Here is a 27,308-nt window from a genome sequence, read left to right as displayed (position 1 = left end):
TGTTTTGATTGAGAGAGATGATGTGAGCAAAAACGGTGGCCGAAAGGACTGAAACAAAATACATACAGCTAATGTTTACTGCAATTTTTCTCAGCTCCTTTGGGCATCCCTTTTCTCTAAGATTCACTTCCTCAAACAGCAGCAAACATAATTAAACAAATAAGTGGAAAAGAATAGTAATTTTTTCTGCTATCTATACCTGAATATTGTTTCTCCGTAAAAGACGTTAAAAAACAGGCAACAGATCAAATATGGCTTTTGTTAAAGTTGTTACTGCAAAAAATGCCTTCATCATGAAGACTCAGTTTAAGTTAGTGCATGAGTTAATCATTGCACAAAAATCCATAAAACTCAATTGGTTGGCAATGTTTTTGTCTCATATTTTTCACATCATATAATAGTGCTTTTTTTCAATCTGGGACTATCTGCAGCATATCATATCACTGCATACTATCTAAACCCAAGAGTCACATTCTCTGTTATTTTCTCAAAGCTCTTTTAACTGTTAGATTTATTTTCAACTTTGGTTCCATTTTTTTGTTTTCCTTTTTGCTCTATAAATCTGTTCATCCTGTATCCACATTCCTGCAAGATCTTCTGGTCTCGGTTTCTTTCACTGCACCCATAAAACACAGTCATTAGGGCAGGATCAGGCTGAGAGGAGCACGGAGGGGACATTCAGATAGGAGCTCTGTCAGCAAAAAGGATTGTTAATTGTAGCCATTAGGCTGCCGTTGTGCCATGCTGACAGAGCTTTAATAGGAGGTGGCCTGTGGTTTAAACATGGCCCTTGCCCCATGGACAGCAGCAAGGCTGTAGCGACTGTAGCCCAGACCCAGCAGCTTCTGTCTTGTAGCTGACACCGGATCATCCCTCCCTGTGGTTTTACCCTGGTCTTTGGGTATGGAGGCGTGGAGCTGAAACAAATTGTTATCTTTGGTACCATTTAAACATATGCCTTTAGTCGGACAATCAGTTCCAGTTTCCTGTTTTCTTGTCTCTGTTCCGCTTACGCTGATTGAGGTTGTGGAAGTGAAGTTTGTTTGTCTTCTTGATCACTGCTCTGTTGGCTCTATGTGCAGTTTATGGGGGTTAATTGAAAGACTGAAATAGAATTAAACTCCTATTAACCACTGTGCTGTGCCATAATTAGATATTGGCAATACTATTGCTTTGGGGACTGTGTATTGTGATGGGTGTCACATTGGCTCATGTTCAGGATTGAGGCAGGCACGTGCGGCTGGAAATTATCAGCCAAATTTTGTAGCTTGGCATTCAGACTTCAGCCTCGTGTTTCAACCCACTGTGTTCCTCACAAACTGCTACACACGCAGAGGAGAAAGGACAGAGTTTTCTCAAAATGATGTGTTACCCAACATCTCTGGGTTTTTAAGATTGTAATCTTTTGCCTTGTAATCTTTTAATAATTTCTTTCTGATACACTTTGCCTCCTTTGCACAAAAGATTTAATGCAATCTTTCTAAGTCATTTTTGCTGCTTCTAACCCCGCTCATGCATGCCTTACTCATAATTGTCATTTTAATTGCTTTGTGATAAGATTAGAACACAGTTTTATTGCTTAACTCACTGACAGAAAGAATTGACTTGCCAGCAGATAATGCTGTCAATAAAGACTTAATGTGAGCTATCCAATTGGTACATATGATGGAGGACGTTTTAAATATTCTGTCCAGCAACTCCCCAACTGCAATCTAGACACCTGTCACAAGTCAGAGTCCTTTGTCTCACTTCTTGGCTAAATTGGGGAAACATGGTTTTCACGCACTAGCTGTGAATCAGGGCTGTTGTTAGGCCCTTCTGTTGTGACAGTCTTTGTACACTTTCAAGGCTGTGTGGATCCATTTGATGATCAATATGACCTGGCAGGACATGTGAAATGCCTTAGATTTAGTTCTTGATCCCAGTCCTTAATTCATCTCCATAGACTCTCTAGTTAAAGAGATGCCATGCTGAGTTCCAAAACACAAAAAGGATTTTGAGGTCTTAGTGTTCTGCTCTGGGGTTTTTCAGTCATCCACATGCCCAGCAAGGGAGTAGAGGAGAGGGATCCGAAAAACGGGAAGACAGGGACTTTGCTGCCTCAGAAGAAATGCTGAGACTTGTGACAATTAGTTCTACCAGTTACCAGTCTCTCTTGCAGGACTTTTTTCGTTGCTGTGTTGTTGAAATTCACAGAACATTATTTTAAATAATACTCAAGGAGGCAGAGTTACCAAAGATACAAAATATGTCAGGCGGCATCATGGAGAAATGTGTTTGGGCATAAAGTGATGCACGAGACATCTAGATGTAATGGCCCTACTAAAAGAAACATGGCATCAATTAAATATTGAAACAAGCAGATATTGTACAGAATAGACAATAAACGTGGAGTTTCTTTGTAAGTTAGGTTTACGAAGTTTATATGTCCTTTTTTGTTGTATTCCAGTCAGTTTGCATTTAATTTGGTGTGTGCACCAGGGCCACAGCCGTGCTTTGAGCTGGTGTGTGCCCTCTTCTTGTGTGAATGCCAAGGATGGGTACCCATGGTTTATTCATAGAGAGGTGGTAGAATGCCTGATGTCTCATTTCCAGAGCTGCGAGGCTGGGACTTTGTGAGGATAATAGATGAAGTGAAGCCTGATCAACAGAATTCTGTTTCTTTCCATATGAATTTTGATGCGTTGAAGGAATGATTTTCACGACCAATTACTTATTTTCTATTCTGTGGAGGTATTTTCTTTCACTAACATTTCTTTATTCTGGTGTGCCCTGTCTCTCATTTTGCTCTTTGGCCAAATCTCGCCAAACCCTAGACGGAACTCATTACTGCTAAAATAATCACATCACTGCTACATTAATCACACCATTTTCTAACTTTGGAAATAATTATTTTTTTCTGCTGCTTCCTTTCATAACTTTTAATTATGTGTGGACCGGATGCACATATAAAAATGGATTGGCAGCGCGTGTCCCTATAATTAGGCCACAAGGACATAGACACAATTGTAATGATCCGTCCTAGGTTTAGTTTCTTTTTTGTGGAGCTCCATTATATCACTGAAACTTAACAAAATTCCACTCCATAGAATGAAGGTCTCCTCACTTGACAGGTCAAAAAGTGATTCACTAATAATTTCTTGGTCCCACTGAATGCTTCCAGGTTTGCTAGTGCAAAGAAACTGCAGACTTATTATGTGGCCTATATTTAGACCGAACATGTGAGGCCTGCAGGAGAAAAGAATAGATAGTCCAGTCTCTCTCCATCAGACAGCCACTGTCCACATCTCCTCCTCCTAATTGTATCTCATTAGAATAGAGATGTGAATACCTCTAACATTAAACTCTCAGATTAAGATCTCAATTAGAGGTGGGAATCTGTCTGCCCATTTAAAATGAATCACCATTCATATTACGTATTTCCATATTCTGCTTGCCATGCAATGGTTAACTAAATTTTGAATCTTTAATTGACTGCAAACCTCTCCAATGGTTTTCTTAATTTCCTTGTGCTTTCTGTTCAATCCGTTTTCAGAGGGAAATCTCTCAGCTACTGTAAAGCTACCGTTTGCATTTTTAGTGAGTGTTTACTTTAGGCCTTAAAGGTATGTTAAGATTCCTCCTCGAAAGCTCTGGAGGAACTACGCCACTCACTTAGCATGTTTACATGCACTCAAGTAAACTGGTTATTGTTGTGTTTCTGCAGTAACTTGACTTCCTAAACGTCATGTAAGCGAGAACCTAGGTTTCCATAAATTTAGTAACGGAGTAAGGGAAATCTGGTTTACACAGCCTGACTTTTTCATGTAAATGCTGAACTTCGATTCAGATTGATTTTTAAAAGTGGGTACTACAGGACAAAAATCGCCATTTCAGATCAGGCAAAGATTTACTCTGATGGCAATGTGCTGAAATGAAAAGAAAGCTCATTACTCTTAGCGGTGCTTTATTGTACCCAAAACAACTGAACCTAAAGTTTGACTAACTGAAATAAATATCTCTATAAAAAATCCACTTTTCACAGCTCAATAGTAGACTATCAAATGCTCAAAACAAAAAAGAAAATAACTCTTAACCCTTCAGGTTGCATCATATAATATAATTTATAATACTATATACAAATTAAAATAAAAAGACTAAAAGTCCCTAGCCATACTAGCAGTTGTGTGAAACTGTACTTAGGCTCATGTTATGCTGATATTAAGCAGGTGTAATGTTTACCATGTTCACCATCTTCATTTAGCGTGTTGATATTCTAAAATGTCGCACTAAACACAAAGTACAGGTGCGGCTGATGAGAAATTTCATTAGCTTTGTAGCATCCACTACACTGTCATAAAACAGTGTAGTGGATGAATTAAAAGTTTAACTATGATGATGGAACTAGATGAAAAGTTAAGGGATTACAATTTGTTACAATTTGTCTTGTGGGGGACATGAAAGTTCATGTGTATGAAAGTTCATGGCAATCCATCATCACAGAAACGAATGTCAACCTCATGATGACGCTAAACGAGTCAGTGGCTCACCAAGTCAGTAGGATTCATGCTCTGAGAAACACAAGTCCCTATGACATTTCATGGCTATCCTTCCAAAAGTTGATGAGATGAGTTTGATTTGCTTCAGTCTGAATCAAAGTGGTGGGCCGACAGACCATTAGACCGTCATTGCTGTAACTAGAGTCACGCTGCTAGTGTGGCTAAAAATTAGGTCAGAGGTAGGAAACAACTCTGTTTACTGACCAACTTCATGTATATATGAGTTTTTGATTTCCTGCCTCAACCTGATTTCTAACAGTAACTTGGCTTCTTGTGTGCATGTAAGCATAATATTTGAGTCCACACTAATGTTAATAGTATTACTTGCTCATCGGCGATTTGTTAACCCCATACATTGTCGTGGAACAGAGGATTAATGGTATATTTCATAGTTTCAGTGTTAGTTTCAGCATGTTTTTATTTTATTTTCTTATCATCAAAGCTTCTAGGTTGATGAAGATGGAAAAGGAAGTGAGGGGAGTTTATAATCCACATTTGGGAGACCAACTGCTCTTATTGCCTCTTGCCAACTCACCAGATCAATTTTGGAGGACCTCTGGAGACCACAGCAGCTGCTGACAGAGTCACTATACGTGTAGCTTTTCAAGTGTTTCTGCTTATTGATTGCACTGGTGCATGGAGAGGTTGCTACAAACCCATCGCCCTGCCTTCTGCTCTTCTAACTCCATTTACAGTCCTTAGATATCCTTTACCTCCACCCACAGCCATCTTTGCACTCTTCCAACAGGGCATGGAAGCAAGAAGGGGATGGAGGAGGCCTAGGTTTGCTGAGACGGATGCTGAAAATAGCCCTATTGCAAGTAGAATGAAAATACTCTATTCTAGGGAAGTGTGTGACCAAAAGGGACAGTCTGAATTGGACACCTCTGCAGAGGTGTGAAGTCGAGTTTTTGTCTCTTTCAGCAGATAGGAAGGAGAAGAAGAGGTTATAGTGGGTGTGAGGAGGGTGGACTATGTGGCTATAATAGTCTAGTGGGAGTAAATAGACCAGGGGAGAGAGAGAACTCAGGGGACTGTCACCAATTGTCACCATGAGTCGCCCAGCTTTAGTATTAATTTTGCTTTTTGTGTGCCTGGGGACCAGGGTGAGAAATCATCCACCTATAAATAAATGTGTGAATGTGTCCATATTTTTGTCTGTATATATATGAGTGTGTGTTCTGTAGATAATGCATTGTGATGAACTGGCTCACATCTATAGCTACAGGCCAGGGGCTTTCTCCATCTTGCTAGAGGGTCCATGCTAGTTGTAGGCTGTCACTGTGAATACAGGCTTTAACAAACGTTATGTCTGCCTTTCATTATTCACCACCGCTCCTCAGCCGTATCTCACATTGTTCCCCTGAGGGGGAGGTGTGCTGTCACTGATTCTTACTGCTGGCAAGACAACAGCTTTTTCTGTCTGAGGATCAGTAGTTTCTTCAAATGATAGTCAGGGACGTTTAAAAGAGAAATCCACCCTTGGAAGGTCTTTAAGGTACTATCAACCTGTGATCCTCAATTCATTCAATTGTGTGTTGTTGTAATTTAATTTTTGGGTCTGCATACTTTACCCCAAGCTGCCTCATCATCTTCTACTTCAGGTGATGATTTCTTGCATTAGAAGTGACTTTGAACAGTGTGGACACAGTATGAACTAGTTGCTGTCTGTCGGCTAAATGTCTGTGGTCATGGCAAACTCTTAACTCAGAACAAAGGCTACCTTGAATTGTGGTCATTTAAAGCTATTGTTAAAAAGTGGGTAAAAAGTGTTGTCCCTGCCTCTTCTATAATAGATGTCTCAATTTTTGCCAAATTTTGTGTCTGGTCTGAAAAAGCTTCTTGTTTAATTCCTAATGGCTTTGTCAACAAAACCTCTAGTTTACTGTTGTTGTCTGATACTGAAGCTAAATAAAAGTGTAGCAAGTGTAACAACACTGGCTGGCTATACACTATAATATATCATGATGCAGCATGCCTGCAGCATAATGTTTATTAATGCAGGGTTATGAGCAAAACTGAGAATTTAAAGCTATACTAGTGGCTCTTTGAGGTCGTACTGTACAGCTGTGCACACAATGACAATTCTAACACTCTGATATTTAGCAAGTGATGTTCACCAGTTCACCATCTTTGTGTAACCTGCATGATAAAACTGCTATTTAGCACAAAAACAAAGTATAGCACAGGCTAATGCGAATGTCATAAATTTTTACCAAATTTGTCATAAACAAAGTATCAGACAAATTGAAATTTTGATGGTGCTATATAAAAAAACTTTGTCATTATTATTTGGGAACCACTCATGTCTACAAAATTTTGTGCCAAGCCATCTAGTAGATGTCAAGCTTTTTCTCACTGTGAACCAAAAATGTCAACCTCATTCTGGCACTAGAAGAAAAGTCAGGGGATCACCAAAGTCATTATGCTTAAGCCCGTGGAGACCATGAATGTATGTACCAAATTCCATGGCAATCTATCCGATAGTTGTTGAGATATTTCAGTCAGGACCAAAGTGGTGGACTGACAGACTAACATTGCAACCCCTAGAGCTGCACTGCTAACATGGCTAAAAATACACCACCTATGCAATTAAACAAACAAGCAAACAAACAAAAAAGACTAAGAAATGCCATTTATAATGGTATTTTTTTTAACAGCAGTAAAGTGTAAGGATGTATTTTTTTCCCTACTGCACTACAATCTGCCATCATGGGCTACCAGTCACAAATTGAGTTCAGTCATGTATGGTACAGTCATTTATTGGCTTCCCTTGTGACCACTGACTTATGGAAGCTACAGTATTGGTTACCTTTTTGCAATGTAGCATCAGGTTAGCCAATGTTAACTCTAACAGACTAGGACTAGACCAATGTACCTTGGCATTCCCAATGTTGTCACAGTATAGTGGAAGTACAAAAATGGTCTAGCAGCTAATTTTAACCGGAGTTGTGTAGAGGCACAACAAACCGGCTGAAATTTCACAGATACTAATATGCAGGACATGTTTCACTTTTGTTAAGTTATTTATCAATCAGTCAAATCCTACATGTGCGTGTGTAGTTCGGTTCTCTGGCAAGCATTGCAACATTTCTTTGCACTGTGAACAGTTCGGGGAATCGCCGTTTTGTAGTAGAGCAATTGCTCAAGTTCCCAATCAATCTGTGACCCTTGACCTCGACATAGATGAAGAGTAAATGAAGGCTCTGCTGAATTTGCTTTAGACAGTGACAGAGGGATAGATGGAAGGAAGAGCTTTAGTGGAAATTAGGGAAACCTTGTACTTGAATTAAAATGCAGTCTCAGATCCTCCTATTCTCTGATATACAATGGTTTCAGAAAGTATTTAGACCCCTTCACTTTTTAGACACTTTATTGTTTTATAGGTTTGATTTTGAATGGATAAAATTGCCATTTTTGCCCATCAATATACATTCAATAACCCATGATTACAAAGTGAAAATATGTTTTTAGACATTTTTGCAAATTTATGAAAAATCAAAAATTGAAACCTCTCATTTACACAAGTATTAAGACTGATTGCTGTAGCGCTCCACACTGTGGTAAGGTGCATCTTGTTTGCTTTAATTATCCTTGAGATGTGTCTATAACTTGTCTTGAGTCCACTTGTGGCAAACTGAATGATTTGACATAGTTTAAAAAGGCACACACCTGTGTTTAGTAGACCCCACAATTTAGGACAATGTCAGGACAAAAGCCAACCAAGTCATGCAATGCAAGAAACTCTCTGTAGACCTCCATCATACAATTGTGGTGAGGCACAGATCAGAGCAAATGTCTAAAACCATTTCTCAAGCATTGAGTGATCCCAGGAGCACAGTGGCCTCAATAATTGTGAAATGGAAGATGTAAGGAACCTTCAGGGATCTTCCTAGAGTTGGCCGTTTGGCCAGACTGAGTAACCGTCTGATGACACTGTAAATCCTCCATTGTTAATGTCCATTGCATCCCAGGGGTGAAGAGTTGTAATTTGCCTTTTTGTTGCATACATTTATCCTCAGCTTGCCTTGCCTACTTCTATTAGTGATTTTCTGAATTTTCCAGAATACCTTTTAACGTCTCCTAGAGAACTCCAAAGGAACTGCTGTGTCCAGCTGAGCTTTATGTGTTGGTGGAAAGAGTAATGAATGTAATAGGAGGATGGTGTAGAAAACAATGTAGTGTGTTGTCTTCTTCAGTTTTTATGAAACGACTTCAAATCTGATGTGTACTGTTAATATACGTAGATCACTGAAAAACTGAGGAATAAGAATGGTAAGAGAATGGACATACGAAGAAGGACCCAGGGTACATTACCAGTAACACATCCAACCCCTCAGCATACACTATTTAAGTTCTATCAATGGCTGTGACAAGCAATACAATGCATTTCTGAAAACACAATATTTAAAATTGTCCCCTGTGTCTGGTTCGATCTCCAGTCTAACCTCTTGATATTCGCCCCTTGTGAGATTCTCTAAAGTCTCCTGTCTGAAAACACAAACGCTGAGATGAGACATGAAAAGTAGAATGAACCTAATGCGCAAATTTTTGGAAAAGGGTTCTAATGTCTTGTCTTTCAAGACATATCTGGAAGTGGAAGATTGTGTCAACGTTATTCATCAGACCTTTCTTTTTTGAAAGGCTATATACAGTGTCAGCATTGATCTCTTCTGCTATACTTATGACTCAGTTGCTCTGTGGCCATGTTTATATTTCAGACTTAGTGGAGTGATGCAGTAAGTCAAGCTCCAGGGGTGTTGTTATCTATGGTTACTTTCCTCTTATTCTATTTCTATTGGAGGAAGGATGCTGTTTACTCACAGAGCAGCAGCTAGAGTGGTCAAAGACAGTACAAAGTCCCATGAGACCCCTCCCTTATATCTGTCCGTTTCTGCATCCCTCAACCCGCCTTACACACATACACACATACAAACACAAATATACACACACAAACCAATTTAAATTGTAGGTTTTTTTAGACAATTGTCCTAATCATTCCTCATCTATCCCAACCTCTAGTTACATCAGCACCTAATGAACTTGCGACATACATAAAGTGCCTTTAGCAGCACTAATTTCTTCCTTACAATTGTTTACATTTATTAATAGAAAATGCTATCAGGTCTAGGTAACACTAACAGACTTGTACTTGGTTGGATTTGTTAAAAGCAGTTTGGGTTTCGACCGTCACCTGAAAGTACGCACGAAGATTATGAAGCTCATCTTGATTGTTACAATTGCAATTATACTATTCCTGAGAAAGTGCTTGGTGAGCAATAATCATAAAAATGTGATACTTCTATTGATTTAGCGGGAAATTACTGCTTGTATCTTCTGAAAAAGGTAAAAGGTGAACTACAGAGTTGTACCCCGGGGGTGTAAGAGATTCATTGTCTTAGTCAAGGACACTTCAGTAGAACTGATGCTTGAACCTGTGTCCTTTGATCCATTAAATGACGATCTCACATTTACTTGCTTGATTGTTCGTACTTTTTTCTCACTGATGCTTTCTCCAATCCTTGTGTCTATTAAGTAAATTTAAATTCACAACAAACCATTTGAGGAAAGGGCTCTAAGTATATACTGTATATTTTCATATGTGATAATGTTTCCTGGATAACCTGTTAAAAAATATATTATTGATAAAATAAGCAGGTATGCCCATTTATGGCTAATCCAGCAAATTAAATACATGAAAAAAATCAAGGTATTGGCTTGACTCCTGTAAATCCAATGTTGCCGTAAAGTGGATTTGCTCTTTGATGTACAAAATCACCCACAGTGGCCTGATACGACTAGCAAAATTATAGGAAAAGATAACTCTGTATAAATGGTATATAAAAATCTCTGACTTTTGACAAATTTCTATTGTCTCACAGTATATATTGTTAGATAGCCCAAAGAATACTAAAGGGATAAATGTTATTTCAAGTGGTGGTTACACTCATGGTTTTACCATTAAGGCTGTTCAGCTTGTTATTTCAATTCAACTCTACACTGTCTAATTTCCCTAATAAGGATGCTTTCCTACCCTGAGAAGCTGTAACCACATAGAATAGTGAAATCAGCTGGTGTAGTGTTTGGTTGAAATGAAAACTCATATCTTCAGTGTTTGATTATACATAATAGAAAAAAAAAATTGTAATATCATTAAAAAAAAAACACTTCACACCTTCAGTATATTTTGATATCTTTACCCCCCCAAATCCTGACGTTGATTTCCAGTTTTCTGCAGTACAGCACCATAGGTTTGGGAGTATTCTCTTCAAAATAAAGGCAGTGTGATTTCCACGAGAAAATAAAGGGAAGGTTACTTTGTAGAGCAACTGGATCACTTAGTCTTAATCAACCACTTATTCTCTACCAATTTAATCATTGTCAAAGTTAGGAACAGATAAGTGTCTGTGGAATATATTGGTTTAGTGGTGCTGATACCAACTGGATTTTCATCTGCTGGGTCTTTTCCCGGGATGATGGATCAGTGTTGAGAGAGAATAAGTACGACTGTGATGATCATAAATGTTGAGTCTGCTCTGAGGCGGCAGGAAAGAACGACTGACCTGTTTTTAGAGTCTCATCTCCCTCTGTATCCTGCAGGAGAGCACATTTCAATCCCAGCAGCTCCCAGACACAGACACGGGTTAAGTGGATGCATGTTGACTTCATGATAGGCTATAGGGAAACAGATGGCACCCAATCAGACAGCAGACATGGAGGCAGAGACCAGAAAAGGGCATTGGGAGGAAATAGAACATTTTGCTTATAGTATGATTAAAAATTTAAGCCAGGAGTGAGTTTTGATTATGACAAGACAGCTAATGTAGCTGCTATTTTTTTTTATTAATTTCCCTGGTGAGAGGAAATATGGATTACTGGTCAGTGAAATGTACCTTCCAAAGATGAGACCTGCTTCAATCTGCTTATCATTTGTTAATGTAAGCTAATACGTATGCTCTCACAGGGTGGATGTCCTACTCCTGAACAGATCTTTTTCTAAAGTAACTCATAACCCCCAAGAATAATGTAGTTAGCTTAAGACATGTCCCTTGCCTTTGGAAATAATGCTAGGTCACTACAGGTAGTTACTATAGATAGTAAGCTAGTTAGCCAGGCATGCTATTGTTTGCAGCAGAGAAAAACACAGTCGAATCCGTCCCTTTGCTGTTGTGTTTTTCAATTTTTAAAAGTGCATAGTTACAGTTGCTAAGCTATGATTAGACAAATGTGTTTGTGGTCAGGATTTAAATAAAAAAATGTAATTAAACACATACAGCATGTAAACACATGGCAGTCAAGGATCCTACTTGGTGTCAAGGAAATAGAATCACCTGTGGTGTCTAGAGAGTGCCACCAAAACAGGTATACCTTTTTTCAGAGGTGAATTATAAGAAATGGATTTATTGTTGACTTTAAAACATTTACAGCATATTTATTGAGTATATATTTAATCTATGCCATTTCTCAAATTGAAGCCCTTGGGGAAAAAGAATGCAGCAAATTAAATTAAATTAAAAGAAGGAAACAATTAAATGTCCATACTTTAAAATCTATGGGATTTTTCTGTCTGTCTGCAATTTTTAATAAATGTTGTTTTTATACAGGAAAAAGGCAAGGTTCTTAAAGTTTTATTATATTTGAAGACTTTGTATGGCAGTTTGGTTTATGTGTGTATGGTTTGTGCAATGGCGACACTGTTTACAAACACACATGCAGCTCGGTCAAGTATTTATAAATTGCCGTCTCCTTTGAGGCAATTCTGCATGTTAACAATAGAGGGAGTGATAAGGAGTAACCTAATATTTACATGTGGAGTCAGGGTTCTTTGAAATACATCAAAGGGCAACTCTCTGGATATCAAAAGATTAAACATTGGAAAATATCTACAGGGAGGGACACAATTTCATAAATGCCTCAGTTTGTAGAGAGACTGTTTGCAAGGTGAGAATTAGATTTTTTTAAAAAGCTAAATCTGATATTGCAAAATACCTTAACAGCCCTTGTCACGAATCCCAGGATAGTGACATGGTTGGAGATCATGCTCACATATTATGGGATTATGCTAAAATATCTCTGGAAGAACAGTGAGAAGAGGATGAAACCAATTATCATCATAGACATGTCCCTAGCACAGGTCTCAGATGGGCAAGGTAATTTACATCAAAACATGTTTATTGAAAGTGATGTAAAAATCCAAGTTTCATAGGAAAAAGGCTGATGCTGATACATCAGTCAGTCTGTTAGTATGCGATAATAAGCATGCCATAAGTACGCACCACTGTCATAAAAGAGAAGAATCACAAAATTTCAGTACTAAAGACATGACCGTTTAAACGCATATAAATGACAATGTGACCTAAACTTTGCCCGCAGACCTCAGTTTATCAAGTCTAATGAAAACTAAAGTGCTACCTTTTTAACACAAAGGAAAGCTGTGAACTGGAGTACTGACAGTATGCACCAGAATGATGCATAATCCAGTCACCCAAAATGTTGCTACAGGATGGCCTGATTAGCTCCAAACGCTACAGTAATGTCAAAGTAGCACTAATTGCCATGGGCCACAACAAAACTTTTTCAGTTGGTAGGAAAATGTCCTTTGTCATATCCCGTGCTGAAAGCAAAAATCCGCACAGTGAGTGTCATATTGTCATGGAGCAAAATTTAGGTCTCCATTTCTACCCAAAGATAATATGAGGTGATTTCACAATGAGTTCCTCCTCTCTGGCTGGTATGTTAATAAGTAAAATCACTAGATGTAGTCTCCGGGAAAAATTAAAAACCTGCAGTTCCTCCTGAACAAAGGTTGACACCTCTTACACAGACAGACTATGATAATTATGAACAAGTTACTGTTTTAACAAGGTAAATATGACTGCCAGTAATGCACAGATATATTGGTACACATCTTTCTCACATGCTGTTGTCTTTCTCTTATCTGTGACAGTATCCCTTGGAGACGTGTGCGTGTGTGTGTGTGTGTGTGTGTGTGTGTGTGTGTGTGTGTGTGTGTGTGTGTGTGTGTGTGCGTGTGTGCGTGCGTGCGTGCGTGCATGCGTGCGTGCGTGCGTGCGTGCGTGCGTGCGTGCGTGCGTGCGTGCGTGCGTGCGTGCGTGCGTGCGTGCGTGCGTGCGTGCGTGCGTGCGTGCGTGCGTGCGTGCGTGCGTGCGTGCGTGCGTGCGTGCGTGCGTGCGTGCGTGCGTGCGTGCGTGCGTGCGTGCGTGCGTGCGTGCGTGCGTGCGTGCGTGCGTGCGTGCGTGCGTGCGTGCGTGCGTGCGTGCGTGCGTGCGTGCGTGCGTGCGTGCGTGCGTGCGTGCGTGCGTGCGTGCGTGCGTGCGTGCGTGCGTGCGTGCGTGCGTGCGTGCGTGCGTGCGTGCGTGCGTGCGTGCGTGCGTGCGTGCGTGCGTGCGTGCGTGCGTGCGTGCGTGCGTGCGTGCGTGCGTGCGTGCGTGCGTGCGTGCGTGCGTGCGTGCGTGCGTGCGTGCGTGCGTGCGTGCGTGCGTGCGTGCGTGCGTGCGTGCGTGCGTGCGTGCGTGCGTGCGTGCGTGCGTGCGTGCGTGCGTGCGTGCGTGCGTGCGTGCGTGCGTGCGTGCGTGCGTGCGTGCGTGCGTGCGTGCGTGCGTGCGTGCGTGCGTGCGTGCGTGCGTGCGTGCGTGCGTGCGTGCGTGCGTGCGTGCGTGCGTGCGTGCGTGCGTGCGTGCGTGCGTGCGTGCGTGCGTGCGTGCGTGCGTGCGTGCGTGCGTGCGTGCGTGCGTGCGTGCGTGCGTGCGTGCGTGCGTGCGTGCGTGCGTGCGTGCGTGCGTGCGTGCGTGCGTGCGTGCGTGCGTGCGTGCGTGCGTGCGTGCGTGCGTGCGTGCGTGCGTGCGTGCGTGCGTGCGTGCGTGCGTGCGTGCGTGCGTGCGTGCGTGCGTGCGTGCGTGCGTGCGTGCGTGCGTGCGTGCGTGCGTGCGTGCGTGCGTGCGTGCGTGCGTGCGTGCGTGCGTGCGTGCGTGCGTGCGTGCGTGCGTGCGTGCGTGCGTGCGTGCGTGCGTGCGTGCGTGCGTGCGTGCGTGCGTGCGTGCGTGCGTGCGTGCGTGCGTGCGTGCGTGCGTGCGTGCGTGCGTGCGTGCGTGCGTGCGTGCGTGCGTGCGTGCGTGCGTGCGTGCGTGCGTGCGTGCGTGCGTGCGTGCGTGCGTGCGTGCGTGCGTGCGTGCGTGCGTGCGTGCGTGCGTGCGTGCGTGCGTGCGTGCGTGCGTGCGTGCGTGCGTGCGTGCGTGCGTGCGTGCGTGCGTGCGTGCGTGCGTGCGTGCGTGCGTGCGTGCGTGCGTGCGTGCGTGCGTGCGTGCGTGCGTGCGTGCGTGCGTGCGTGCGTGCGTGCGTGCGTGCGTGCGTGCGTGCGTGCGTGCGTGCGTGCGTGCGTGCGTGCGTGCGTGCGTGCGTGCGTGCGTGCGTGCGTGCGTGCGTGCGTGCGTGCGTGCGTGCGTGCGTGCGTGCGTGCGTGCGTGCGTGCGTGCGTGCGTGCGTGCGTGCGTGCGTGCGTGCGTGCGTGCGTGCGTGCGTGCGTGCGTGCGTGCGTGCGTGCGTGCGTGCGTGCGTGCGTGCGTGCGTGCGTGCGTGCGTGCGTGCGTGCGTGCGTGCGTGCGTGCGTGCGTGCGTGCGTGCGTGCGTGCGTGCGTGCGTGCGTGCGTGCGTGCGTGCGTGCGTGCGTGCGTGCGTGCGTGCGTGCGTGCGTGCGTGCGTGCGTGCGTGCGTGCGTGCGTGCGTGCGTGCGTGCGTGCGTGCGTGCGTGCGTGCGTGCGTGCGTGCGTGCGTGCGTGCGTGCGTGCGTAATGTAAAGGATGTCATCTGTCTATTAACATGTCCACGTGGGAATGAATATGTGGGAAAAACAACCGGAGATACCAAACAAAGAAAAGTGGAGCACAAAAGTAATATTCAAGACATTTGTCCAGTAGCTACTTAATAAAAATGAAGCCTGTTATAGTATGAGCATGGAATAGAGAAAGTACAGTATCTGTCAAAAAGGGGACCTTGAATTTCCAAACTTGGCACTTGAGGCATGAGATGTTTTAAAGTAGACTTTCTTACAGAGTAATTGGTCTTACATTTGTTATTTTCAAAAACAAATAAAAAATGTAGAACAGGATTAACATTGGCTAAATAGAGGGAATTGTTTATGTCAACTGTTCACCCCTGTATATACATATTTGTTTAGATCTAAAATATGTTATAGAAATAAGGAAACGAGCGCAATTCGTATGATGTATTGAAGATTTCAAGTAGGAGTGAAGCGGGACTCATGAGGGAAAAAGTGAGAAGAAAGACTGTATTGCAGAACCGACATTAACCAACTGTTTATGAGTTAGCCAGGTTTATTCCGATCGATCCAGAGGCTTCCAACTTCGATTGAGAGATAGAGATTCACAGGCGGACAAACAAATGCTGTCAAATTTTCTTTGGTTGGTTTTAGGGCAGTGCTCTGTCACTAAGAGGTAACGGACAGAATATAAGCAAAAACATGTCAATAAAGTTTATTTGTGCGCTTAAGTGTATGTATCAGGTACTTCATAGATCATGATCATCATTTTAAAAACACTGCCATTTTCTAACTATAGCTATAAAGGTACACCTTTTTTCCCAGGGTTAAACTTGTGTTTTGTTCTTCAGCAAAATTAATAATAATTAGAAGTACTCTGTTTCAATTTTTTCACAATATAATTTCCAAAAGTAATTCCTTTTATGCATACATCATGATGCAATAACTATTTATTGCAATGTCAACACTATTAACCCGTTTTCCCCATTTTATCCTGCCTTGTTGCTTGGTATAATATCATTGTGCCAAGTAACTAAAGATACAGTATGTTGCAGTAAAAAGAATGGGGAATAAACATATTGTTACAGAGCTGTTTGATTTTGATGGACTTTGAGGCATTGCTTTTAGCTGAATCTACTGTGAAGCCATTTTGGTCATATATTCCAGCATTGTGTCTCACACTAAAACGTTCATCTGTCATTTTGCGACCAATCATAGCCGAGATGGGCCCGTGCTGCTCACCCAGGCCTCCTCCAGCTCCTCTGATGGCCCACTGGAGAGCTCACTTCTCTGCAATCCCTTGAGAACTATATAAAAGCATAAAGCAAAATTATGCAAGCCTAATGTCCTCTTTAGAGAAAATATGGTATAATATTTATAAACTCTCCACTTTCTACACACACCCCTGAAGAGTGCAAATGTAGACACATAGCTGTGGATGGTAATGCAAGTTTAATGGAGTCACATGGAAGGGCACATATTCATATTAATGTGTCAAAGCCATAGTGTTATGTCAGCAAAGTTAAGGCATTTTAAAACTACATATCTCTGATATTTTCTTCTTCTCTGAGGCATCCTGCCCATCTCAGAACATCACACGTACCTATGTCATCCATATGTTGCTATACAGTCGGTAGATCTGTCACTGCTCCTTGTGCTGAAGCTCTTGCACTGTTTACTCTGGTCCTAATTTCAAGTTTGAAGTGAGAGGTACATTTTGCGATGTCTTTACGTGTTTTAAACCTGTACCTAGCAATGTCTATGCTATAATAATAATAATTGGATGAAAAAAAAAATCACTCCACATGTGAATGTGTGAAGCATACTTGTAGATGTGCCATACTGGAGATTGTGAATTCTTCTGTTTTTCAGTCAGTCTGTTTAGCCTTTTTTCATGCATGCCATGACACACGAGGGCCTACACTAAAGCAAAATACAGTATAATGGAGATGCCACTGTAAAAGGAACACGTCCTTTTTATAAAGATCATCAATTGTTTAGAACTGATAAATGAATATCCTGCGTGTGAGAAGTGTGAAGCAGTGGATCAAGAAGAATAGCAGGACCATTCATATTAGCACTCTGCCCCGACTTTCAACCCTAATATTTAGTTTAGTCTCTTCATTAGTCGCAGTTTATAGTAGCTTCCTGAACAACGTGTTTAATAATGGGTTTTTCTCTTTCTTTTTCCCCTCCCAGAGTGTTTTAGTTATAAAAAGGTAACATAATTTCAATTAAAAGGACATGAGAAAGTTTGTGAAGTTTTGTCGTACAAACATCAACCTTCAGGTTTTTGTTTGCACTACTACGGAGCACATGCAGAGAGTTGTACCACAGAGAGTTTGGCGATACATTATGTTATTCTGTACATTTACCTTTCCTCCTTGTCTCTTTTTCTCTCACAGGAGAGGAAGCTGTGCGCATTCCCAACTATCGAGATCTGTGGTTCAGACGTCATTAACTATATGGTCCCACTGTCCCGTCAGACAGACTTCTTTGTTCCAGAGATGAAGGAGGAGGTCAAAACAGATGTGAAAGAAGAGGACTCTGACGAGGACAGAGGAACTGACATTACAGGTACTATTATGTTAATTCCAACCCAACACCTTTGTTACTGTTGAGCCCTGAATTAGGAAATAATTGACAGCATCAACCAAAAAGCTCTGCCAAAGAACAGAGTTTAAGATGCTGAAAGAAATGTCCATTTGTTCCACTGAAAATTAAAGTTTTAAAAAGTTTAAAAAAACAAAACAATGAATCACGTGGCAGTTGTTTTTTTGTGCTCTGTTGTTTTGTCATCTTATTGCAGCCTAATGAAGCGTGTTGATAGAAACGCAGGTTAATGGTTTAGGCACAAACAAAGAGGAAATATGTGGCAACTCTTAGTTTGTCCAGCACCTCACTGACTCCCCTCCTGCTCTTGATCACATAGGACAAATGATATATGAGACTCTGTAATTGTTCTGTCACTGCAAGTATGTGTCTTCAAAGGCTAATGTCTTCTCTGCTGCTATTACTCTTTCAAACTTGCTGGACGTGTAGGTTGGACCCGTGGCAGTATTGACTTTGTCATTGTACAAATCACCAGAGAAAGTAAATGTTGCTGGGTTGATGGGACAGAGTGGGTGCACGTGGGTTGATTTACACCAGGTCCTGACTGTCCTGAGCTTAGATCATGTGAAATCTCTTGTAAACACAGCTTTAATATAGAGGAAGAATCAGGGAGAGGGTCTTACATGATCTGTACATGTTTACAGGTTCTGGCACGTTTAGATTGCGGTCACCATCAAAGCAAAGTGGTGCTACCCGAGACAGGTGATGGCCATTCTCCAGAGACACACAGCAGGGTTGTCTACTGTAGAGCCACTGACATTCTGCTGAACTGAGAATCAGGGCTATTCACAACTTTAAATTAGTTTGTCAGCATCACCAGACCGAGACTAAGTTTAGGTTATTGCTTGTCTCTCTAACAAATGAGAAAGTTAATAGCAAAGTGCTAAAGTGCTAGAAAATATTTCAGTAGGTTCATCCAGATAAAATTAAGTTGATCTTGCATGTTTTCTAATCACGATTAGAGTCATTTTGCACTGGTGCATTTATTCACACACACGTGCACAAACAAACACATACACACTCACATCCCCATGTGCACACAAATGTCTCCAAATCTGTAGTTGATTTCCGTGTTCTTTTTCATTAATCCACCCATCGTTTTCCCCTCAGACAGTCAGGCACTTAATGCCGAGTTTCTGAGTCCGTACCATCTAAAATGGTTTTAAACTATAGGTTTTAATTTTCCAGAAAAAGGTGGGCTTTAAAACATCAGCACCTTGGGCAGCATAAACCTAGTGTTAGCAATGGTTCGATGTTAGGTGAGATGGATACCACACTCATGCCTGTGTCTAAAGTGCTACAGTAGAGAGGTAATCAGCTTAGCTCAGCATTAGGACTGGAAGCAGGGGAAATAGCTAGTCTGGCCCTCTCCAAAGTTCGAAAAAACATCTACAAGCTGTATTAATTAACGTGTTATATCTCATATATCTAAATGTAAAGCCGACAAGTTGTGATTTTACTGTGTTCAGAAAGAACGCAAAGTGAATTTTAGAAGATGATTGTACACAATGTCAATGTAAAGACATGATTAGATGCAAATTCACCCAGGGGAGTGCAAATTGACATAAAGATGCGTCTTTGAGGGCTGAAAATGTCTCAACTTAGGAAAAATTTGTAGGGATCCCAGGGCTTTATGAATCTGTTTCATAAACATACAGACATGAGAAGACAAAGGAGACAGGTTGGAGAAAAATAACAGAAAACCAGTCTCTGGTGAGTTCTGAGGTTGAGCTCCCACACAAACAGACACACACAGACACGGTTGGTGCATCCGTTGCTAGTCAGCTTACAACTAATGCGCAGTCAGTACATTGGCTGTTTGGGGGGAATGAACACAACGGTCCAACTGTGAAAAAAGCGCGACAGACGCAAGGTGAAAGTTTGCTTTGCTTTCTCTATGAAAAAACCTTTAGAGGGAGTTAGGTGTTTTAACAGATTCTTGACAAAGAGCAGCCAGGTACAGTGACTTCCTGGATTCTCCACAAGGTAAGCGTATTTCCCTAAACGTCAAACTATCCCTTTACTGCAGTATTCAAAATGTTGCTATATAGAGGTATAAGTCAAATTAGTGTTCATCACATGTAATTAGAGAGTTATTTAGTGTACTCAGTAAATGAAAATGAAGAGCATTAGGAATGGCTACAAAAACACTTGACTTATGCTTTATGAGCTGTTTAAAGGGGTATGAGATTCTTTTTATGCTCCTTTTGAAGCATTTAACACCCAGGGCTGCTTTATTGTCCACAAGAGCTGAGAAGAAGCTGTTGTGTGTTTGGCGTTGGCAGAAGGATAAACTGAGTTTCAAGAGTGATAGAATTTTTATTGTGAAGTGTTACTTTTATCAGACTGTAGACCGCTGTATATTCTGCTGTAGTGAAAATTTGAATGTAAACTAATCTAGGTTGTTTCTTTGTAAAGTTTTGTTGAAAGCTTTTAAAGCAGATTTTTCTTTTCAACTGAATAATTCTCTAACCTGTTCAACATTTGCACAGTCAGCACAGTTACTCTAAGTTATACGTCAACAAGAAGGCAGGCATGAGGCTGTTTAAATGTCTACCTGACTGTGTGCAGTGTTTCTGTGTCATGGCTGATATGACACAGAAACACTGTCATGGCTGGTATATATGTGTGTTTTTTGAATTACTGTTGGTTTGTTACATGAATTTTAGGGCTCAGGACCCACTGTTAGAAATAGAGACTTGTGTGTGTGTGTGTGTGTGTGTGTGTGTGTCTGTGTGTCTGTGGTGTGTGTGTGTGTGTGTGTCTATTTTGGTTGCGTGCGTGCGTGCGTGCGTGCGTGCGTGCGTGCGTGTCTGTGTCTGTGTCTGTATCTGTGTGTGCATCTGTGTCTGTGTGTATGTTCTCAGCCTCAGACACACTCGAGCTTTCTTAATGAGAGACAGATCAATCAGTGGAGCTAAGCTTTGTCTGACAAGCCACCCGTGGAAATCCCTCCCCGGCACCTGGAAGATTGCCTTCGACTTTTCATCCTTCATCCACTGTCCAAATTATAGACTGACTTGCCCATAAACTCTGACTGTGCGTGAACACTTGTCCTGCTTCCACCATCACAGCACAGAGTGAGGCGGTGAACACTCTTTATGATAATCTGGTGACCACAGCAGCCACAGTTTGTGCTGCGAAAAGCTTGTTAATCTTTTAAGGACACAAACCAGCCTCACTGTAAAACAGGCCAGTGGGCTTCATTTTTATACCATTTATGCCAACGATGAATATTCACTTCATCACAAAAAGCCACAGGGGACCTTTTGAAATCAGCTAAGGTACAGTACAACCTTACAAAACATGGCATGCTAAACTTATCGACAAATTTGAAATCGTTAGTTGTACACTTTTTTATTTAATGTCTGTTTTTTAATTGTAAGCACTGTATAATTGCACATCATTAGGTGATAATGCTTAGTACATGTGTGTGGTAACAATTATCAGAGGTAGCAATTATCATCAGAACCCGCTTTGTATCTATATAAAATGTGTTGGAACAAGTCCGAAAACAATGCACATTTTCATTTTGTGCAGAAAAGAAACCAACAACCTCAAAATATGGCAAAAAAGTTTTTAAACTCGGTTGACATGGAGAAGCTGGTGTATCAGTAAAGCTAAAATGTGAAAAGTGCAACAGAAACAGGAGCAGTGAGTAAATTTTGACATCCATAAAGCATATGACTTAAACATCCACTTAAGTTTCCACTCCACTGTGCAGAGACGATGTCACCAGTTAGGAGTCCGTATCCTTCCTCGACTTATTACATGAAACAAACATAAATGTCATATTTTCTATCAATTTTTGCACATTGTTTTTGATAGTTTGAGGTTTGACGGGCCACTTTTAATTACGCCATCTCTTGCTACCTTCTTCTTCCGCAGTGGCTTAATGGCACCCAGCTGGAGAATTAGCACCACCTGTTTATCTCAATGTAGCCAACTCCTGATAATCAATTAACAGTAGTGGATGGAAACTCACATTCACTCACATTTTCTGTCGCAGATTGTGTGGGAATTCAGTTTTAATTTGCACTAAATTTAGTTAGAAACTCGAACACTGTTATATGAAGATGAACTCCTTAATTTTTAAAATTTTGACTGTACACTGAGCCTATTGCCTTGTTTTGTATTTACTCTGGGTTTTTTTTACTATATTACACTCTTTTATAAACACACAATTTTTTTTATATAACATACTGCACATTGGAACAATACAAGTATGTATTTCCATCCGAGCAGCCCAAATTAAGAATTGTCATTAAACACAACAATACATTGCATTTTTAGGGATGAGTATCCTTAAACGCTTCTTCCTCCCAGCCCTCATTTGTAAACAAGAAGATTCACCTACTGTATCTCTTCTTAAATTCGATTTATGTATTTCCTGCCACACTTTTCTCACCATCAACCTAAACTCTGATTCTCCGAACTCTCAGCATGCCTCAGCCCTGTCTGTGTCTAATTACCTCCTTAAAAAAATCCTCTCCTCTGTTTTAAATAGTTTGAAGAACAAGACCTTGATTTTCTACTAATAATCCCAATGGGCCCAATTTAGCAACTAATTTAGGCAAATGTTATCTAAAAGACTTTCAGAGGCACAGCTGGCTTCAACCAGGGTACCAATTTCAGGACTTGCTTGCAGTTGTAGAGGGGGTGAAACTTGTCCAGTGTGTTGAGGCTCTTCCTCGGGGGGCTGTCCACCCAATTACCCTAAACAGACCCATTATTTCTCGCAAAATTCCTTGTATTGTAAAACGAGTCTCCCTGGAAAAGTCCTTTTACGCAACATGCAAATGAAATATAAATCACTACAGAATCTCCATTTATATTCATTTTAAAGCAATACCTCTGAGCCACACCATATTCACACCAGACTCATTGCACTGAAGACCATTTCCCAGCAGTTATGTTTGGACCTGCTAGCTAATTAACAGGCCCATAAATAGGTAATATAAATAACTTTAATGGACTTCCCATATGCAATATTCTTTACTGCAAACAGGATTAGATCTGCTGGATGTGATAATTACATTTCTGAGTGATACTGAGATTTGAATGGATGAAAAGAAAAGACTGACCTTAGTCTGGAGCTCCGAGACTCCCTGTTTATTGTTTTTGGGCCCCTGATGACAAATTTAGTGCAAACACACTTTGATGTGTGGATGAGATTTATTTGGAGTTTGAAAGCAGCATGAAAATGGATCGGACAATAGTGTTTCAGTGTCCTGTGGGGGAGTCAAGTCAAGTCAAGACAGATTTATTTGTGGAAGACATTTTATAGCAAGGCCATTCATTTTAAACAAAATAAGATATCTTAAGTGCATACTAAAAAATAGAAAATCGTCAGTGTACTGCACAGGAACAGAAGAGACAGAACTCTAAAAAACAAGTGTTGGATTGGCCCACATTACGGCATTTATCTTGTGGATGGCACAAACACCTAAGAATAACAGTAGTCAGGGATAATGAATGGCTATTCGGTCACAGAGCTCATAGATCAAAGACCAATTAGAATCAGGTTTGGTCTGAACGCCTTATCAAGCTGATTGTGTGGGTGAGGAAATCTCCATCAGTTAGGCTAACGGACGTTCTTCTTGATGATTTCGAATATGTATTAGGTGCTGCAGTCAACGCCAGCAAGACCATTCCCTCCCTGCAAAGCTATAATTAGCTGTACAGAACCACAATATGGAATAATTAGATGCAAGTTATGTCACTAACATGTTGGTCCGTGATCTGTGACCTCATATAAAAGATCTTTTCTCTTTTTAATTATATTAACCTGGTTTCCCTGTGCGCCGTTGAAGCATATCCTGATGAGCTTTAATAACCAGATTGAAGCTGAAGGAATTTAGGTTTGTATCATTATAATAAAGTATTGATTTAAATTTCTCTGAGACAGATCTGGTGATTTTTAAGCGACCAGAGATTTAGGAGTTTTATAAGACCAACATAATGTTTCTCATCTTTGATCAAAGGATGGCGGAGGACGTAACTGCATGGGCACATACCTTTACATCCTTGCATCATCTTTGATGAGCTTTAATACAAAGCTCAGTGTTAATGTTACTCAATGTATTAACCTTTGTTGTATACAAATGGTGATGCTTTTTAGCCGTGCTAGTGGCATGGCTCTAGGGAAGGCAATGCCGGTCAGTCTGTTCCAGATTAAAATGTCTCAACATTTGTACAGACATTCACGGTCCCCAGAGGATGGATCCTGACGGCTTTGTTGAGCCCTCTTCCTCTAGCGCCACAGGAGGTAGACATTTGCAGTTTCGAGTAAAATATCTTGATAGTTATTGGATGATTTGTCATGCAATTTGATGCATACATCCCTGTCCCCAGAGGATGAATTGTAAGAACTCAGCTGATCTCTTAGCTTTTCATCTAGTGCCATCATCAGGTCAGAAGTTTTGTTTGTCCAATACTTTGGTTTATGACCAAATTCCTGCAAAACTAAAGACATTCCCGTCAGCCCAAGCTGTACTTTGTGTTAAGTGCTAATCAGCAAATGTTAGCATGCTAACAGACTAAATAAGATGATGAACTTTGTAAACACTATACTTCCTAACATCAGCATGATAGTATTGTCATTGTGAGCATGTTAGCATGCTGATGTTTGCATTTATCACAAAGCCGGGCTGTGCTTAAGTACAGCCTCAGAGAGCTGCTAGCGTGGCTGTAGACTCCTATTACCTTTGGTTTTCTCCTAACAGAAAACACTTGGTTACAGACCGTTAAATGGTGTATCTAAACAAAATATCATTTTTCCTTTTCCTGTGATCATTTTATTGGACAGGTTTTGCACAAAGATTACTTAGACAGCCTACTTTAAATGTGTCTTTTTCCTATGCTGCTACAGGTGCAGATTCCCACAGTGACGTGAGCTCAGTGAGCGGCAGCATGCCCTGGGACAGCAGAGAGACATCCCTGGCCGCCTCCACAGCTGCCTCCCTGGCCTCATCCCTGCCTCTGAGGGATGTAATGGATGCAAACGAAGACATTAAGCACAGGGACCACAGCGACAGAGACTCAAATGAGTCTTTGGGCAGCGGCTCGTCCTTTGAAGAACTTGACATGGATCAGGAGGAGCAGGGGGAGGGACAAGAGAGGGAGGAGAAGGAAGAGGGAGAAGCAACGGAGCTCCCTGAGGGTGAAGATGGAGCTAGAGAAGCAGTTGAACTGGAGGCTGAAAAGAAGGAGTCCTTGGGGGATGGAGAGGAGTAGGGAGGATGCTGAAGAGATAAGGGATGAGGCCCTTAGTTTCTCAGTTGTTGCTATTGCTGGTTATCTGTCATGTAATCTCATTGGTGGATCTAAAGCTGTACATGCCGTGACCAACATGCCATATTTCCGCGCCTTTTTAATTCTCTTATTGAAGCTTGTACTTTTTGTTATACTGTAATCTAATTTTTTAAAAATAATTCCTGATCTTATATTTAAACTGTCAGGATAGAACAACAGACAACCCCATGGGGTTAAGTATTCTTAAGTAAACCTAATTTTCTGTGCACATGGTGTGCAGCAAATGAGAGTTAACATTTGTTTAATTCTATATTTCATTTCAAACTGTCATCTTTTGAACTTGAGTTGCCAGCATTCAGATTAGAAGCGGCACTTCAGTTAAAGATCCAAATCAAAGGAAAGACACTGGATCATCACACAGTATCTTTTTACCCATGTGTGACAGTTGATATTGTACTTCACTTTCAAGTTCATGTCCTGAGGAAATGTATCTCACGTATTTGTGTGCGTTACCTGACTTTGGTGTCTTTATATATACTAATGATTGGGGTGAAAATGTGTGGGAGCTAATGCTTTAGAAATCGTGACGGAACTATTTCATTGTGTTGTTTTCTTTCTTTTTTTGGGGGGGGGGGATTTGGAAAATATCTATCACACAGGAAACTCTGAAGTCTGGAGCAGAGAAAAAACTTTTGTCAACACCAGTAAAATTACATTACCGAAGCCTCCAGAAGCCTCCAAGTCACCAGGACTAGGGTATATAACAGAATTTAAAAATGAAAGGGTTTTTCCCGTGGATAATGTACAGAACATTTATTGTCACTCTGTACTCAGATAATTGCTGTAGTTTTTTTATCGTAATGTTCTCCTCTATAGTTGGTTTGTTAAACAACTCTACAGTTCTGTTTGTAGCCAAAATTCACTCACTTCCAGAGACTAGTTGTGTTATGTTTGTGGGATGAAACTGTTGGCACCTTGAGCCATTGGAAATAATGTACAGCACATTGCCATGGTTGTGTCTTTCTGTCTGTAATAAAATTTTAAAAAGAAAAGTTGGGTTGCGGGAATCAGTTGTGCATAGATGTTTCTGCACAGTAAATTGGATCACCCTTATTCTGCAAAGATGTCTGTTAAAAACAGATTTTAATTTTAAGTTTTCTAACACAAAACTACATCATTACTACAATGAACTGAGGACCATTCTTATCCATTTTTATTTGTCTCCATCCCAACCGAGACAGAGAGACGTAACAAACTGTGGGTGGCAGTGGGACGCATTGTTGTACAGAAGTTATTGATGAGGCAGTAAGCGCCTAACAACTTATTAAGCTCTCTCTTAAATGCTAACTACTTTCATGGTTTCACATTCTAATGAGTGCCAGTGCCAGCGCTTCTTTGGGAAAGGCACAGACATGGAATTTTAAAGCTGAATAAAAGAGAAATGTTCAAAAAAGAGCCAATAGTGGCATGATGTGTTTTTCAGTGCAAGTTGATCAAATTAAGCACTGCTGCTTTAAGATTTTCTTTTGGGAGCAGTTTCACCTGGCACATTTAAAAGGCTTAATTAATGTGCACAACACAATACGAACGTGGGTACCTCTGGGAAGCACAAACACTCTTAAGAATATTATTACAAAATGCTATTGTATACAAATTCTGTCACCTTAGCAACAGCTGAATTGATCTGGCCAGCATTTGATTGAGCGGTTTGGCATTTGTGTCACAGTTTACTTAATCAACTGTGTTTACAGCGGAAGAGGGAGAAAAGGCTAAACAGACTACTGATTTTTGATGGACATACGTGTTCTTTAGCTAGTGGGTCTTAATGAGCATCATGACCTATAAGTACAAATGTTTTCATTCAAATGGAACGCACAGTGACTTTACTGATTTATACACCATCAACCAAAGAGAGAAAATGCCCCTCCTGATCCTGGCCAGGCCGACATAATGGTGGATATTAGCTTATCACACATCTATTGTATATTACAGAAATAACATATACAATGATATGTTTTACATAGTTTGTCCACCAGAGAATATGTACAAGTTTTATTGTTTTAATCTGTGAAACCTCCAGCTCCGTACACATATCTTAGTCACAATTC

The 27,308-nt window shown here is 41.2% G+C and overlaps 1 protein-coding gene across 1 annotated transcript in view; it reads left to right on the top strand.

Annotated features, from left to right (window-relative positions):
* The window catches only part of tex264a (testis expressed 264, ER-phagy receptor a), a 71,681-nt gene extending 45,058 nt beyond the window's left edge, over positions 1 to 26,623 (top strand). The window contains exons 3-4 of the mRNA XM_040116408.1: positions 17,739 to 17,910; positions 24,818 to 26,623. Coding sequence (XP_039972342.1) covers positions 17,739 to 17,910; positions 24,818 to 25,182 — 537 coding nt within the window. The 3' untranslated portion in view covers positions 25,183 to 26,623. The remainder of the gene's footprint in view (positions 1 to 17,738; positions 17,911 to 24,817) is intronic.
* The last annotated feature ends 685 nt before the right edge of the window (positions 26,624 to 27,308 follow it).

This window comes from Xiphias gladius, chromosome 21, assembly GCF_016859285.1.
Source record: "Xiphias gladius isolate SHS-SW01 ecotype Sanya breed wild chromosome 21, ASM1685928v1, whole genome shotgun sequence".
Taxonomy (NCBI): Eukaryota; Metazoa; Chordata; class Actinopteri; order Istiophoriformes; family Xiphiidae; genus Xiphias; species Xiphias gladius.
This window is presented reverse-complemented; position numbering and strand designations above follow the sequence as displayed.